The sequence below is a fragment of the Stegastes partitus genome, unplaced genomic scaffold, assembly GCF_000690725.1.
Source record: "Stegastes partitus isolate 25-593 unplaced genomic scaffold, Stegastes_partitus-1.0.2 Scaffold1700, whole genome shotgun sequence".
NCBI lineage: Eukaryota > Metazoa > Chordata > Actinopteri > Pomacentridae > Stegastes > Stegastes partitus.
In genome coordinates this window covers 325-18583 of record NW_007579431.1, presented here as the reverse complement: position 1 = coordinate 18583, position 18259 = coordinate 325, and the positions used below count along the sequence as shown (strand labels likewise).

The following is an 18259-nucleotide window of genomic DNA, read 5'->3' as shown; positions in this document are numbered from 1 at the left end:
GGGAGCACATGTTGACTGACAGGTGCGGAGGTGGCCCTGCTAAATAGAGCTTATTGGAGGGACGGTGATTTTGTGCTTAAAGCGAGCATATCCACTAAGGCTATAATTGAAACTTAAATCCAGATATTACATGTGTGCCGGGTCGGCATCACCTAACGAGATGCGGTGGTCGTTTTGCGTGGAGCGTTTGATGAGAGACACAGTTTGTAACTCCTAGATAGACTTCTAAGTGAAAATGATGACACAGGAGACAGAGTAACAGTCGTGATGGGTTTATTGTTACAGAACATTTGCCCTTGTTTCTTCCAGGGGTGAACCATTCCCTTTGCTTTGCTTGCCGGCGAACCGTGTTGAAGTGAAGCTAATGAATCACCGGCGCTTTTGCTGGGGAGCGAAAGAGGCTGATTAACCGTCAAGTAACAGCGATCAAGTGAAAGTCGAGCAACACGCTGCGCTGTAGCTGCACCGGGATAAGGTTAAATTTGTCCTATTTCTTTTATACACTTAAAATCAAAGATAAATCTACTGATTACATAATTATTCTGCATTTTGCACAATGCATACCTGTGTGGACCAATTTACACTGTACAAGGTAATTTAAAATCAGTCATGTACAACACAGAGAGGAACTGGTGGCTCTCTATATAAATAAATACAGAATATATATATGTACAGCACACACATGTTCAAATGATTACAACCAAATGTAATAATTCAGTGTGTTTTCTGTAATTCGGCTGTTTTGATGCACATCGTTTCCTGATGTGCAGTGAGCACCAGTGGTAAAACAACGTGTCCGTCACCCAGCTCTCCTCCGAGCAGGCCGAGAGCAGCGTCGGGGTGAAAACCAAACGTCTCGGTTCGCTTCAGAGGCGTATCTGTGGGACTAGTTGGCTGGCAGTGACGGAGGTAAAGACGCCGGAGGCAGAGCGGCGTCCTCCTGACTTCTGCTGTACTTCTTGCAGGTGAGCGCCAGCAGCAGCAGCATGGGCAGGTGCCACAGGCTGCAGAAGAACAGCTTCCTGGCGCTGTTGCGGTCTCCCTTGTGGTAGAAGCGGAAGGCCAGGTAGCTGATGTACAGGTTGATGGGTAAGGAGATGAGGGGGAAGGTCCAGGTGGTGACGTCCAGCGCCGGCGCTACGGTTGACAGAGCGATCAGGCCCAGGCTGTGGCGCAGGGCCACCCGCCTGCACATGGCGGGGTGGGTGACGGACATCATGCGATAGCCGCCGCGGGAGTAGTCTTCTCTCAAGTTCCAGCTGAGGGCATTGAAGTGGGGGAACTGCCAGCTGTACAGGAAACCACCCAGCAACAAAGCACCTACGAGGAGGGAGAGAGGGGGGAGATATGGAGGGAGAAAGAGAAGAATGAGGAGGGAGGGGATTAATGACGCAGACTGCAGAGACTGAGGGACTCAAACTCATTTGAAATTTCTATTTTTTTGAAATGTTCTGACAGCTACATAAAAATTAATTTATTAAATATCAATTTTCACTGCATGTGTCTGATTGTATGCATCAGGTTTTTCATTTTAAAAAATAAATACCACACTGATGAGGTCTCAAAATCTCACATATCAAATATGATACACTCGGCGTTACAGGGTTAACACCTTGTCTGCGACTTCTTCTACAGGATTTAGAAAAGTTGTTTTATTTAATATGTAAGTATTAACATTCTGGCACATTTTCATGTCAAAACGGCCGCGTGAATGATTCACAAACAGACCTGTGGACTTTTGTGTTCACGCCAAGCACAACAGAGAGAGTCGGCACAACATGTAACAGAAAACCTCACAACAGAGAGCCACACGTACCGGTTTGCTTTTTGTTTTAGTAAATATGTAAAATAAAGTGTAAGGCTAAGACTGGAAACTAGTGAACACTGCTGGCAAAATGGTGCCTTTACAGTCTTCATAGAACATAACAGTTTAATGAAGCCACCGATTTTTTATTTTTATTTTTTAAAGCAATATGATTTCAATGGAATCAGCAGAAACTGAAACACATATTTGTAGAATATAAACGACCACCTGAGTGTTTCTCAGCAGTAACATGACGACACATAACTTGTACCGTTGTCATGAGATCTTTTTTAGGTGTGAGATATGAAACAATGTTGGCTTCATTGATCTGTAAACGTGACAGCATTCTGTCTTTCAGACAAGGGTCGCTTTCAGATGAACATTTCATTCAGACATGCCTACGCTGCGGCTGTGATATTTGCAGTTTGTGTGAGTACATCGACGGATGTATTCGTTAATGTGACGGCTTACAGTTCAGACGCTTCCATGTTAAAGAGGGAAATAGAAATCTTGCCAGGTCTGCAGCTTTTACGGAAAAATGTTCAGATGCTGTCAGATTATTTGGAAAGTAGTGCATGTCTGGAAAGATGCTTCAGCGTTTATAGTTCCAACTTCTAAACATTACTGTTTATGACATTAATTAGATTTTTTTTTTTTGCCCCAAAGCTCCACAGAAACATCACTACAGGTAATATGAAAATAAAGCTTTATGTAGTGTGAGATCAGTCCTGCTCAGAGACGATGAACCCAAAAAAATTGATTACACAGCAATAAAATTAATTACAGCTGCAGCAAATTATGACTGTTATATTTCCTTAATTTAATGGATAACTTGTTTATAAAATGTCCGTAAAATTATACGAAATTGGTCAAAAGCTCACAATGATATCTTCAAACTGCGCATTTAGTCAAAAGCCCAAAGATATTTTGTTTATTGCTCCACCAAACAGCTGGCAAGGCTGCGGTCTCGGAGGCCAGATAAAACTATCGGAACTTTACAAAGCAGCTCTTTGTCCTACGAAGTGGAAATAGCAGAGGCATTCAGCTCACGCTAATATTCTCGGTTTGTGTTTCATCACACAGCGGCAAATTTGAAAGGTGAGGGTAGTAACAACACAAACATGAAGTGAATCAGGGCAGTGATACGGAGGCGGCGGAATGTGGCCGTCTCTAATTGATCCTTAAGTGTCATTAAATGTCAGATAATAACAACTAAAAAGCCCACTTCACTGGAGAGGTTTGCTTGTTCTACCCTTTGAACAGTCCAAAACCCAAACACATCTGATTTACAGTGATATAAAACAGAGAAACGCAGTAAATCTACACAGCTGAGGAGCTGTGTCCAGGAAATATTTGGCATGTGTACTTCATAAATTACTTCAAGCTGAAGTTGTCCAGCAACCGAATAATACTGAACAACTTTCTACGTCAGCTACGGTCATACCTGGCTCCAGACAACCCGTTGCAGCCGTCCAGCCCATCACGGGAGGTATCGCGCCGACCACCGCTCCCACCCAGGTGTTGGTGATGCTGAGCCTCTTGAGCGGCGTGTAGCAGCAGGTGTACAGGAAGATGTTGAGGGCGCCCAGGAAGCCCGTCAAAGGGTTTACGGCCAGCGTGAGCAGAGCGACTCCAGGAACTCCGCAGGCCAGAGCGAAGGACACTGCATGGAGGGGGCTGCAATAGAAGAAAAACAGAGAGGGGGACATCAGCAAGACAAGAAAATACAAGAACAAGTTTAAAAGATGGGTTTTTAGAAGTTACAGTGCGCAGATTACGGCTTGGGAAAAAAAAAAAAGAAGATCACGATTGCCATGGGAACTATGGTATGATCAAGTTTTTGCGAGTTTGTGCAGACACCAGATAAGACAACGATAGCTCCACATGTTCAGCGCTGACTGACGCAGACCCATGGAGGGGAGGGGAGGGGGGGCAGCGTTCAGCAGCCGTGCAATGGCGGAGTCTCAAAACGGGAGGAAACTCATCTGATAAGAGTTTGTCAGGGATAAAAGTAGTCCAGCAAAATGAAGAGCATGTGCACACGCCAGAGATCAAAACTAGCTGAAGAAAACCACTGTGGCTCAGGCTTTTAGCCGGATGAAGACTTCCTCCCTCCTCCTCCTCCTCCTCCTCCTCCTCCCCTCGTCTCTAACTGAAAGCAGCGATGGCAAGGTCTGGTTCAAATTCACCAGTAAATGCTCCATAAATTAAAGAGAGGCTAGATTAAAATCTTGACCAAACGCAGGCCCTTTTTCTTCACAAAAAAGCAAACAGGGCTTTTATTTTGGTGGTGTGGCCGTGCAGGGAGATCGGTGCATTAATGTGATTAGTGGTGTTATGTCTGTTTTATGTGGGCTGGGATGGGGCCGGGCAGGCTGGCTATGGGCTGTTGACAGTCTGGCTGCGGGGTCGGCTCAGCGGGGGTTCGGGGAAGGGAGTACGTCACGCGGCCCGAGGCGGGTTTACTGTCCTGCGCTCACAGCCGCAGTCATAACGTCAGGTAGGTAAAGTCAACACAGGGAGCCCAAGATGTGGCCGCATGGTTAGACCACAGTCAAGGCCAGAGGGATTCAAAGGCTAAAACACAAGAGATTTACCCATTAGCTTGAAGAAACAGCATGAATGTACTTTAAAAAAAACCCAAAACAGGTTACCAGTGGAATATTTTAGCGGTCACAGAGGGCAAAGCAAACAAAACAACAATTCTGAACTGTTCAAAAGCCTGACCGGAAACACCGGTGGCTTCAGGGGGTTGGTGTAAAACTGGAAACAGACTACAAATTACCACGACGTCCACAAACACGTGAAGATTAATTTTTGTTTTTACAACCAGAATGGAGAATGCGTATAAAGGCGTGCTCCCTGGAAGGCCGATGGAGTAACTGCGACGTGAATTCTCACAACAAAAACATCCGAAAGACATCCATCAAAAACAGTTTTCCCTGTTTAATTTGTGCTTTGATTTACATAGAAAAAGAATGAAGAACACTGACTTTGTTGGAATGCTCAAGGCTGCAAAAAGACCTAAAGGTTCAGTTCTGCATGGAGATAAACATACATTAATTCCTACTCAAAGTAAATAACTTATTATTATTTTTATAGTTATATTGCATTTAGACATTTAATAGTTTATTACTTTAAAATAACAGCACGATTTCTAACATTTGTTTCCTCTCTCAGCACAATTTACATGTTATTTTACACATTATTTTCCTTATATTTAAATATTATTTTCCTTATATTTTATCTATCTATCTATCTATCTATCTATCTATCTATCTATCTATCTATCTATCTATCTATCTATCTATCTATCTATCTATCTATCTGTCTTTCAGATTTTTTTAAAATCTCCTAAAAGTGATTTTTGATTCAAGATTGAAATACTTTCAGTTCAGTCTTGACTTTATCTGACATAATCTCAAAATCTCAACAACACCGTGAGATGTTTTTGAAAGCTGTGGGGCCAACGAGCGGACATGGAGGTAAATTAATTTGTCAAATAGCTAAAATAGATGCCAAATTGTGAATCCAGTTTGCTGCGATTCCCAGACTATCTTTGCTTCAGCAATTGCAGTGTGTGTCATCTTCCTCGAGGGAGACAGAAAACGATCTACCGTGCGCCTTCTCGTGCCAAACCTTAAGTATTCCAGCATCACCACATGTGGAGGCCTCAAACTCGACAGGACCACAACAAAGGAAGGACGACAGTCATCCGCATTTCCCAAGAGACCAAATTAACAACGGGGAGGATGATGCACAACGGTTGTCCTGACAAGACAAACTGTTTCCAATGCTGACGTCATGTTGGGCAGAGCAAACCCCGACAGAACTGAAATTGGCTCGTAGAAAAGCCCCGTCGCGAAGACAACACGGAGAATGTGTAAAATGTGGCCTTCTGATGGCTTGTTTGACAGGACAGTCCAGCTTCCCATCTGTTCTCTGTCTTGACGCAAGATTGTATGTGTGAAGGAAGAGAGAGGAGACAAAGAGAAACACAGAGCAAGAGATAAAGCGTTTCTGTTTGTGTCAGAGACAGACAGACGTATACCTCCTCATGTCAGAGATGGACTAAAAGCCGGAGAGAAGAGGCTGTGTTTAGACAGCGAGAAAATGTTTCCAATAACCACCTCAAACACTGTGAGTGTCCACTTTTAAACAGCATGTCAATGGAGAATTCCTAAAACTGAGATGAGCTATCTGTGGGTGAAGGTGCAGTTATAGTGGGCTGTAAAGTGGCTATGAAGCTGGTGTATATTACCCGGCAACAAAGGTATTCAGCCTCTATTCTGGTGGCTGCATGTGGACTGGATTAGTAGTGGAGGGTCCTCTTATGTCAACAGGTAGCTTTGCTTTGGTTCTTCCTCAATAAAAACGAAAGGAGAGGCAGCTTCCTGGCACTCACAACGGGTCAGAGGACATGTGGCTGGTTTGTGTTGTTTTTAGTTCATGCATCAGTGAATATCTGTGCACCTGCTTGCTGCTGAAGTGTGGCAGTCTCTCAAAGAGGCAGGTAGAGAAAGGCATATCAAGTCACTGAGTACGACTTGTTGGAGCGTGGCACAGCATTAAAGTTCACCAAGTGCCAATGCAAAGGTTATCTGACATCTGAACAGTAAAGGCAGCGAACTAAGGGTGGCAGGCAAACTACACCCGACCCTCGACCTCGCCCTGCCTCCTTCCCAACCTGTTAGGAAGATTAAATTACACCTGACAGGTGTAAAGCAGAGAATCATCACTGCTGGCATGCACGTCTCGGCCCTCTGTCTGCCACTAACCTACATACACAGCTACGGGTTTCCTTCAACGCCATAAAGAACGCAATAACTAAAGATGACTGAAGGGTGGAAATCAATATGGGATGTGTGCTCAGTGCTACTGTTTTATTTAAGCTGGAGTCTTCATTATAATATTGCCTGCAAATGCACATAGGCTTTGACATCACAAGCTGTTAGGTCATGTTTCACTCCAGGAAAAAATCCCTCTGAAGCCCAAGGTAAGGATCAGGTCAGTGAGCAGGAGAACAGAGGTACACTTTGTCACTCACCCCAGTATGAAATGTACAAAAGGCTACTTGGTTAGGTGAGTAGAAGCTGTCACGTAGTGTTTCTGGGTTGCTACTGCACTAAACTCAACCCCAGCACATGCTCTGTTTTTTCCCTCCTCCTGCACATTATCCAGTCGTTCTTCACTCTCCTTTTAAAAACACTGCAAATAGGGTAGCAAATCTGTTACATAGAAGATTGTGAGAAAAATTCTAGTAACCCTCTGAAAGGGATGTTCTTATCTTAAAATAAAAAAAATGACCAAAGCTACAACATTTATCATTAAAAAAAAAAACAAAAAAACAAAAAGAACCGACAGTCCTTTAACTACTCATCCATAGTGTACAGTTCCATTCTTAAAATGATGCAAAGTCAAGCTTAAAATCATGATATTTAAATATCTGATAAATATATGATATTTATAATCAAAATCACTTTTTCTACATGTTTCACTTTAAAAAAATATTTAAAAAAAATACTAACACTAACCATATTTGGCAAAAAATAAACACTCTCTGATCTTTGGTACATTTGTGAAACCAAGACTGATTCAATATATAAAAAATAAACAACAACAACAAAAAAAATCAGACAAATTAAACTTTTGTTCTCCTTTGTGGCACTAAAGCTTTGTTTTACTGCACAAAAGACATTTTTAAGTTCTCTCTACTTCTAACCACGGTTCTGCTGTTCCCAGGCAGGTACAGGATGTTAGATTACAGTGAAAAATAAACCCTGTGTGTAAAAAATGTGACAGGACCAAAAAAAAAAAAAAAAGGTGTGAGACGGTTAAAGAAAGGAAATAAAGAGAGTGTACCTGATCTGTCCTCTGACAAGCGGGCGGTTCTTTGTACGGTTCATGTTGGAGTCGAAAGGCACCTCAAAGTACTGTTGAGAAAGAATAACAAGTATATTAGTCAACAGGTAGGAAACACAAAAACACATTACAAAATGACAAATCGTTCGACATGCAAGACACAATCACACCAAAAAGAAGGAAACAGACTGTGATATATCAACATATCTTTTGCTACTGCAGGCAGCAGTGAATATTCATCAGTTTGACTTCAATCGGAATTCAACACCACGCTGTAGATGCAGTTTAAGTGTTTTTTGTGTGTAGTTGTTGCACACCTCCTACACTGCAACTCGAGGGGTACAGATGTGGTTTGGAAAAATTCAAATGAGTTTTCAGCAATGTTGAGGCGTTGAAGTTGGGCTGAGATACAGACAGATGTGTTGCAAACATTCGGCAGATGCAAACAAAATGTGTGAATGGAAAGAAACAGCTATTATGGCATACGTTGTACATATGTTGCTCCTGTGAGCCTTCAAAGAAACGTACGTCACCTTGGCCAATTCATAAAGACTACAGCAGCACCGAATGTGGCGATCGTCTCCCTTTGTGAGCTTCTCTGTGCGACATATGAAAAGAAACAATGTGAGCGGAGCCGCTTTACGCCTGGTCATAGCAAACCTCTGAACCAAACGCTCATTCTGTACGCCGAGAGTAAATGGACTGGAGGTGGAAGGTGGAGGCAGCGAGCTGTCGGGTGGGAGGTGGTAGAGGTGGGGGTGTTCTGGGATACAACTATGTGAAAAACTACTTATACTCCTGTTTTATGATCTGCTCTGGAGGAGTATGCTTCAAAGTGCTCCCATGAGATTGGCAATGTGTGACTAAAATGCAAACATATGGGGTGCTTAAACGCAGGAACTAGCTAATCTGTGTGTGTGTGTGTGTGTGTGTGTGTGTGTGTGTGTGTGTGTGTGTGTCTGGGTAAGTGAGTAAATGCACATAGATGTGTGTATTTTCTTGCCTGATAAAAGCCTTTGACTAATGAAGAAAACAGATAAGGCACTTACACTATGGACTATCAAGATCCATTTTTTCTGATATACGGTCCACATAAAATATCTAATAAACAGATAATCCACTTTTCTCTTCTTAAACCCCAGTTTCAAGATTTACTACACTCATGACTTTGGAGCACCATCATATTATTAAAAAAAACCCTGGATGAATGCATTGCATTTGATATTGTATAGATTTTTGTTCTTAAGAACACTGAGGAGTGGGCTGCACCGTTAATATCTGATGCACAAGATATCGACCCGAACTCAGAGTCAAGTTCCACATAAAACCACCAAAGAAAAGATCAAATATGCTGATTACAATGTGGCCTTTCGACATGTTTTCATCAGCTTAAATCTGTGAGATCAGGGGGTGAAAATACAAAAAAAATGTGAGCCCTCAATCTGTCTTCGCAGATCAGTTTTTTCATGATGTTGTCGTTTACAATAATCATTGGTGAAAATCCCTTGATTTCTGAGTGAAAATGTATAATAGTCACATGATACAGCATCTCGTGATTTTGTTTTATTTTGAAGATAAAATGAGCTACAGTTATAAAAGAAACAGTCATTTATGATCATGTACCAGAGAAAACTGTAATTTCCCTATTTGCTTCCAGAGATGCTAAAGTTTATGTGGCACAAAAACCCCTAAAACATACAAATGCTTTCAAATCAGCTGGAATAAGCTTTCTTCACATGCTCCAAAGTAAACCTCCGTCTTCTCCTCTCTATCTCTGGTTCAGTTGTATCGGTGTTCTAGTCTGCTGGGTCTGGACTGGGCTCGGGCTAATGCACAGCTGTGTATGCGGCTGTCGGACCCCAAGGCCCAGACCAAGGTGTTAATTCTATTTCCTGGGTCAGGAAATGCGTCAGGAGGTCAGGGGCCGCATGAGAGAGAAATGCACTTTGTGGCCAGGCTAGAGCAAATCAGAGCTGAACCAGGCCTCGGGCAGGCCCAGGGCCAAGCTCGCTGCAACACTGCTCACATAAAAAGGATCCACTTAGTTTCCAATAACATCATCTCCACATGTAAGAAGAAGAAGAAGAAAAAAAAACTGAAAAAGAAACAACCCAGATACTGTGCACGGACGTATTAATGCACCTGTACAGTAAACAAAACAGGAAGCAAAGAGGAATTCTCAAGTGTGAGAAAGTATCTACAGTTTTGTGTTTGGGTGAACTTGTCACATGTGCACAGATGATTTAATGTGAATCTCAGCCACTCAGCCGACCTCACCGCGCGTGCTGTATTGTCATTTCACAGTTTGTCCAGTCCTGCTCTTGTTCCTCCCCCTCTGCCTTTTAAGTCAGAGGGGCCTCATCTGGTTCGCATCAGCGGCCTTCTCGGCCCATGTCATTATTTCCGCCCAACGCTGCCATGTGTTACAGTGATGGCATTAAAATAATTGGGCCGTTTGTGTTTTGTGTACGTGCACATGTGCTGCTGCAGGTAGGTCCAGAGGGAGCGTTGGCTCAGGGTTAACAGGTCTTCTACTGCGCTGAATCGAGACAACTTGACCGTGAAATTACCTGATGATGGTCAACGGCTACAGCCTTTAGCACCAACCTCAAACTCCTCTTTTACTACTGAATGAAACACCTTGGGCCTACAAAATATCCATACTACATTAGCACGTGATTAGAATTTTGTTGGCAGATATGTTTTGATCAATAACTTGTATCTGATATTGTTGAACTCATTTGGAAAAAGAAACATCACTGAAGTTTGTTGTAGTAGAACGGTTTGAAAAGGACTTCCCCCTTCATGACCAATTTGCTAATGCGCAGATTCAGCTTGAATTCTCAGAAACAGCTGCTTTGTTTATTTGTTTTTAACCTAATGTGGCTCCGCTCGCCTCACTCGCTGACACGCTATGACAAATCTAATTGAAACTGGCTGCTACTGTTGAGCTACTGCGGCTCACTCATCGTTGCTCCACCGACGCCGCTGAGCAGTGCACCAAATGGGAAATATTTAATAAGCGGCGCGTCTAGAGCAAACAAACAAAGGCTCGCAAATGGATTGGGCTTCTGATAAAAATAGAGTTCCCTTAAAAAGCACCCGAATCAATACCAACCCCGACCCTATGGATCGGCTATACAAAGACGGAGGGCGGGGCGATCGAACCGGAAGTTATGGAGAGACGGCTGCTGCTTTCAATTATGAACACAAACACACACACACACAAAACCCATAACTCTAGGGACAATTATCTGCCAGATGATGAGGACGGAAAACAGGCGAGACCAAAGTGAGAAGCAGAGGAGAGGGGGTGTTCAGCTGCCAGATCCTCGGAGCTATCAAAGACAGAACGTGATCCGCCGCCAACCACCAGGGCTCAATTGATAACAGGCTGTGGGGAGGCATTTCCTATTCTTGTGTAGAAGCTCAAGAGAACAACTTCGCTTTGTATCGTGACATAATTTATGGTGGCAGAAAACCACAAGGTGTATCTGTTGGCTGACTGTAATTTAAACACTCAGGCAGCATAATTTTTGGGTAATTTTGAAATAAAATGTGCAGAAAACAATTCTTTTTGTTGCCATGAAGACGGTCTGTACAGCCACTTCATTAGGAACAATGGATATGTTGATTGTGCACTGTGCTGCACCACTCTGATACAGCAAACACATCTCTGATCTGCCAGCAAATTCACCACGAGCAAGTGCCGAGATGATCAGAGCAGCGATACAGTAACTACACACAGTGTTTACTCGAGAAGCAAGCGTGTGCCTAAACACAGACGCAGGCAACAGACACAGCTAAGCAGCTGTAAGGCTTTGGCACACAGAAACATCAGCTGGTCCAAACAGCGCCTCTCTCTCGCTTTGCCGAGTGAAACCCAGGTGCGCGGGCTAAACCCAGCAACCACAAGTCATCACTTGTCAGAATGTCACCTGTTTGCACGTCGGAGCTGAATGGCAGCCTCAAACATCCATAGGGGTGGGCGATGGAGCGACGCGTTGCGAGCCAAGCCTACTTTAAAAAAAAAAAAAAGCACGAGAGCTCTCAAAGCCCCCTTCAACACCAACTGTGAACTGTCTCTGATCAGCCACTTGACAAACAAGCAGTCAAAGATTTACATAGATTAAGCTTTCCTCAGAAGTCAATTCAATGGCTCTGGCAGACGTTCACTGCATTTTGAAGTCAAATGAAAGAAAAGAAACGGAACAAAACAGACAAGGCATGCAAACTGACTAGTCGCAACACACACAAAAAACGATGGTATGGCAGATCAAGGTTATTTCAAGGTGTTTCTGTGGTAGAGGAGGGACTGCTGAGCTGTCACAGAAGTGCTCTTGATGTCTCCTGAGTCTTGGAGCTATGTGAGCAATGCTGTGATTTTGCGCCGCTTCTCTGAAGAACCTGTTAAACGGTTCCTAAGTACTAATTAAACTGTTAGCATGAGACTGCACGTCTGTTATGAGAGTAGAGGGGTTAGGAAATAAGAATAAAGTCAGGATATGTAGAATAATTAACGGCAAAATAAGAGATGTGGGAGCAGAAATTTAAAGACTGCAAATGGGTGCGCGGTGGTTTGTAACTGGCAGAAATTATGCACCAGTAGAGATTATGGCTATGCTATGGATTCAGCTACACGTGTGGAGGTATAGAATATATGTTAATGATCATATTTTTTTTAAAAGGCAATACGACCATCAGCACAACTCATTGCGCGTTAACCTGTGCCAAGTATATCATGCTAGAAGTGGTTAAAGGATACACGTAGGACCAATACACAAGAGTTTTTCATCCCCAGGTCGAACATGGTTTGGTTGTAGGAGAGAGCATCTCCATCACTTCATTTCCGTGACTTGAGAAAATGGTAATATTTAGATCACACTATCTATAGCAGAGGTGAAAGATAAAAACTTGCGTCTGTGTCTTGAATGTTCCGTGTGGACAGCTGGCAGATGTGCCTAGGGATCCTCGCCTTCTGCGATCTACTGATGTGATGAAATGCAGCGTTTCCCACAGAATCACATTCTATTTGTGGCGTGCAGAAGGCGTCACACCCAAGGCTGCTTACATTAAATTACAGTTCACGTAAGGTGCTCCACTGTAAACATTTTAATTGCCAATTACTGTTCAACAGATAAATAACCGAACGGCTCCTTTGCTTTACATTGTGACAAACGAAAACACAAGATATACTCCACTGCTTCACTTTATGTTGAGTTACTGAAAGACAACTAGTTCTAAGTTCTAATCCAGATCGTCTTCTTGCCTCTCCAGGATGAGGTATTTGAGTCTCTTAAAGTATTCTTTCAGAGTTAAAAAACAAACACCAACATTATCCAGTTGCACAAGCAGTTGATATCGACTAGTAGCTTTGTAATCCAGCTGTATTTTAAATTCTTAAACTACAGCTATCTTCACTAGCTGGGCTCTCACAAAAACTGTATCTAAAGAGTTGTGTCTCTGAGAGCACCAATGTTGCATTAACAATATAGACTGATTCATTACAGTTAACCTGAATGCATCAGTTTTGGACAAATTTGTGCACAGGTGTTCTCGATACTAACTTGGCATTGGTGCTATTCAGGAATACGGTCAACTGTCTTCTCAGCAGAGATAAGCAAAGAACAATTTCTTCCTTCAGGTTCTGTTTGTGACAGAGGAAGACGGAACCAGGAGGTTCTGAGTGAAACAATGTAATGCACACAACTCTACAACAAAATAATATCTCACTAATTTTAAATACAGGGATGCAGGATATACCGGTGACCACATCGATATCAGCCGATATTAGTGCTTTTTCCGTTATATCGGTACCGGTCCGATGAACAAATTCAGCCGATGTGAAAAACCGACTGTCTATCATAGCGCCTTCATCAGTACATTTGATATTGCTGCTATTTCACAGATGTTTTTACTTAAATTGTCCTCGACCTGAACGTTAAATATGTTAAAATATGTTTAAATATGTTTTACTTTTGTTACGTAATAAAGAAGACTAAGTGGTCTAATTTGGTATGGGCTTCTTCAGAATAGTTTTCACGTTCTCACAGTGATTACTTATAGCCATTTTTCGGTGTGAACAAAAATTGAATACTAACATCAGTAACATCGGTGATATCAGAAATCTTGGCCAGAAATTTTTATATTGTGCATGACTACTAAATAATAAATTAAATCAGATAATCTGCCCCAAATAAATCAATGCACTGGATCAAAAACAAAAGTGGATCAGCTCGTTCAGTCAAAAACGAAAAGTTAAAATTGTTTGTGCTGGTAAATTTATAACAGCGAGCGAAAGTCATAACAAAAAATGACATAACTTATGATCGAAGCATCTCATCACAGTTGATGAGCCCTCGTATGTCTGCACAGCGGCTCATTTGTGTAGACAGAATCATCAAATATTTTGCTCCAGAGCGCCAAAAGCATATAACGTGCCAAGTTTAAACTGCCCATACTTCTTGGTCTCCCCAATACCACAACTGCACTCTCCTGCTGCTACACACCAAAGTCTCCTTTTGTTCTTCCCAGGGACCACTTTAGAGACTGCAGTACTCTGTCTGGCCAAAGAGTGGATCACGTCTCCCTTTGAGCTGTGTTCTGAACCCACACCTCTTCGAGCTCTCTTTATAGTGGTCTGTGTGGAGCTGGTTGGCAGCAGTTCAGCTGGCACAGCCTCGCTCTTGATTAATGGGCTGAGTGTGGGACAGTGAAGTGCTAAACTGTCCTCATGTTAATCAGCCAATTAATGCTGAGCAGAGCCGCATTACCTCTGCCCTGTCGATAATCAGTCCCTTTTGCCTGTGAAGATATGGGCAGGATCTAGGAAATCTTACTGCAGGGCAGAGGCGTGCTACACTCGGCGTCTGGGCCGCCAAAGAGGGATGAGGTTTTTGGAACAAAAGGAGGATGAAGCTTGAAACAGAGAAAACAAAGCAAATGCTGAAAGAAGAGGATTATTTATACATGACGCTTTTTCTTCTTGCTCATCTGATCAAGGGAGGCTTTGACAGCTTCTCCTTTGCCTCCATAAATAATGTGAAGATTCTGGTGCAGGACTACGGATAAATGAATGTTATCCATTTCGGTTCCGCACAGGAGACCGTCTTAAGCTGCTAGGCCAGGCGCCTGAGGGACTGTGCGCTTTGGATTTAGAAGTGATGCCACAGTTCATTTTGCATTCCTTGTGTGTCACATAACATCATTATTTTCATCATTTACAGTGCATTGTGGCCCGGCTACAGTGCCTCCTAGTGAGAAGGAGGACTCAGATTACAAGGCAATGTATTGGGGGGGCAGTGAAGATGACAGCAAATCTTCAGGGGACCAACTCTAAGAAAAAGACATTTCATTACAGGGTGTGTTTGAAGTCACAGAAAGAGCACTTTTTTCTTAAACTTGTGGCATTATCCTTTGGTAAAATGGTTCGAACATTGACAAAAAATGTTTAGTATCATTTACCACGGAACGAGACATTGGGCCATGCTGGCTGAGACATTCGTTTTCACTCCACTGCAAACATATCAACTAAACAAACAAGAGGAATTCCTTTGGAAAGTTGGTCAGCCATATCTTTAGTCTCGGCCTGATAAGTGAACATTGCTACTAATGAGGGCATTTCACTCCAGTTCCCGATTACCATTAGCTGTGACCGCACTTGCCTGCTTTCTATTCAGTCTCACATACTGTGGGAAAACATATCAGTGAACGTTGGAATACATAGAGCTCGGCTGTATGTGTGTGTGGTCACTTGTTTAAAAAGAAATAAACAGTCCCTTTCCGCCATCAGTGGGCATTCGTAAATAACTGTGAGGGTGTGACTGACATGACATGCAGTTTGAAAACCTCTCAACAGTTTGGGCGCAGTTGAAAAAAAGGCATGTGCATGACCATGTGTATGTTTGAGAGAATGTCGGTGTTTAGATTTCTTTTCGTCCGCAGCTGTGGCTGACCACAACGAGACTGGAATGGGTGTGAATTCGTGTGTGTCAGCTTCAATGCTGCTCCGATACGGCTGGTCCTAAAGATCTGCAAGAAAGGCACCCTTGGAAATTAGCCGTGATGAGGAAAAAAAGGACGCAAAAGGACGAAAATAAAGGCCCTTTCCCGTCCCCTTAAATGTGACAGCAGCCGTCAGCACCTCTAGCAGATTTGTATTTGCGGCGGTGACCCATGGCAAAATCTGGCCCTTCATCTTGATGGGCTCATTCAACGAGCCTTTCAAATCAGAATGACGAGGACCTCAGAAGAAGACACAGCGAGGTCTGGTTCTCTGTATACAGTCTGTATTTTCCCCACTCACCCATAACATCGCCTTTTAAGGACATTTTAATTTCAATTCTGGAGGAAGGTCAACTACTTTTTTAATGAAACAAGTCAACTTGGCACAAAAAAAAGGGGGTCTTTCAATGACCTACGCTGTTAGGAATATGATAACAAGACAGCATTTGTGATTGTCAGTGTTTACACGCACCAGCTCTAACAAGAGGTTGATTTATATTATGAGTTGCTCACGACTTCAGACCAGACAACAGGTCTTTCGGTTTACAAAACATTCCATCTGTTTCCACCATCGATGACGTACAATCGCTTTAGACTTCTGTTGTTGTTGGTAAGCTAAAATAAAATGTGATGATTCTGTTTGTGTGGTTTGGTTCTTGTTATGTTGTATCTCTGTTTTGTGGTGACCACATGTTTGAACTTGAGTCAAAGAAATGCCTTATTTTCCTGCAAGGTAAGGTTGTTTTGAGATAAACACAAACATAAGCCTTACGTTGTTCAACCTCTGATCTTGTTCCCTTTTTTTTTTTTTTATCCTCAACGTCCTGTTTTTGTGAGATTATTTGTGATAACACACGTGGAACTCAAGTTGGTATGTCGGTCCAAGACAGGAGAGCAACAAGAAAAGATGATGGGATTCGGCTTACAATACAAAGAAGAGTTGCTTGTGTACATTTGGAGGTTTCCCCTTTACAGTTTTGACAGTGAAGTAAACCTGCTAAAAAAAAAAAAAAGACTAAATCAAATCCAACAGAGCTTCAAAACCCCCTGCTTGATCCAAACAAGAAAAGACAAAAAAATAACCTCTTATCAACCAACCAAGCGTTACATCCCTTATTAAAAAACACAAATTAATGTCCCCTTCTTTTTAGTTGGACATTATTTTGTGACAAAGAACAAAATAAGAAAAAGACTGAACAATGTTTATAGGGAGGCAGAACACTTGCAGATGCAACCATAGGAGGGGAGCAGACAGTAAACGGTGGAAAAAAAAGTAGCACAGCTAAATAATTTATCCATGACTGACAATCTTGTTTGCTGTAGCAAATAGGAGGAGACTGTGTAAACAGGCTAACAAAGTTGCTGTCAGCGTTTGTCCTCCTCCAGCACCAGAGCTTCGCCCCCGAGACCCATCCCGTCCCTTCTGCCATATTCTCGGTGTCTCCTCACCTCTCTCGCTATCCCCCTGAAGGGGAAAAGGCAACCAGTTAGCATCTCGATGGTTTCTAGAAGTGAGCTGTCAACTATCTGTCCCGTGAAAATAACACAAATTGTTCCTGTCAGGATGTGGCGTAACACAGCTCTCCAGTGTGCATGAGTGCCGGCACAGCGTCTCGGGGAGAAGTCACAGTGGTGGTTGCAAACTGAAGAATGACGTTGTTGACCACTACTGTGCTCTGCTGATTAAATATGTGAAAGCGTCCTTTTACAGTTTATTTAATTTTAAAATAAAGAATGCTGTGGGTTTGAGGAGAATGATATATGAAAGGTAAAGGAGTGTGTGTAAAAGCTAAGTGGAACAAAATGAAAAGAAACCCCACCGCTGATGGTACGTGAACAGTTATAATGTGACAACACCAGGATTTTTTTTCAGCAGCGGGGGCAGGCTCTCTGGGAGCCGTGGCAACGTAAGCAAATGACATTTGACTGCAGATTTTATTTTTACAACCTATTTATTGAATGGCCAGTTGAAATGGCTTTTTAAAGGCTGAATGTAAAAATTAGAAAAATAATAAATAAATGTAAGCTGTTTTTTTGGGGGGGTTTTTTTCCCCTAAAAGAGCTCTGAGAAGAAAATTCTCTGAGAGGTGGCCGCTGATGCTCAGCACCATACATGATGCAAGCTGATCCCCTGCAGCCTGTTTCTCTAGTCAGTCTTTACTTACAAATACAAACAATAATGAGATTGTTTCTCTCATTTTCCTACACCCTAATCATTTTAAAAATGTTCTAGTTTGTGTCTGATGATATGTTATTACACTATTTTCTACCTGACCATCATCATTTATGAGTCAGTAAAAGGCTAATGATACCTGGCTAGCATCATCTTCATCAGGTGTCTTTCTCTTCTAAGAGAAATATTTTAACAAGCTCATCTGAAGATGCAGTCAGCAGCTCCATCATGGCGTGTCGATAAAAGCTAAATGCTATCAGTTAGTTTAGTCATGTTAGTGACACTGAGTTGGCCCCGGGCCCAATTAACTTAAGCTACCGATATGTTACGTAACAATAGCGGCCATCAATGTTTTGCGAAAGTCTATTTAACTTGTAAAATCTATTCTGAGTTACCTTAAGCCAATAAGTCCACCT

The 18259-nt window shown here is 42.5% G+C and overlaps 1 protein-coding gene across 1 annotated transcript; it reads right to left on the bottom strand.

Moving 5' to 3' along the window:
• Positions 1 to 256: 256 nt before the first annotated feature.
• On the bottom strand, positions 257 to 7794 carry LOC103372135 (protoheme IX farnesyltransferase, mitochondrial-like). The gene is made up of 3 exons (XM_008301700.1): positions 7667 to 7794; positions 3249 to 3481; positions 257 to 1320 (listed from the first exon to the last, which is right to left on the bottom strand). Exons 1-3 carry the CDS (start codon positions 7792 to 7794, stop codon positions 887 to 889), a joined length of 795 nt encoding a protein of 264 aa, XP_008299922.1. The 3' UTR covers positions 257 to 886.
• Positions 7795 to 18259: the final 10465 nt, after the last annotated feature.

What these genes read in the sequence shown, in the direction of transcription:
- LOC103372135 (XM_008301700.1), bottom strand. Translation starts at nt 7,794, where the DNA reads ATGTGTTTTTGTGTTTCCTACCTGTTGACTAATATACTTGTTATTCTT. An exon ending in CTTGTCAGAGGACAGATCAG is followed by an intron (nt 3,482 to 7,666) that starts GTACACTCTCTT and finishes CTTCTATTGCAG; the next exon opens with CCCCCTCCATGCAGTGTCCT. An exon ending in AACGGGTTGTCTGGAGCCAG is followed by an intron (nt 1,321 to 3,248) that starts GTATGACCGTAG and finishes CCCTCCTCGTAG; the next exon opens with GTGCTTTGTTGCTGGGTGGT.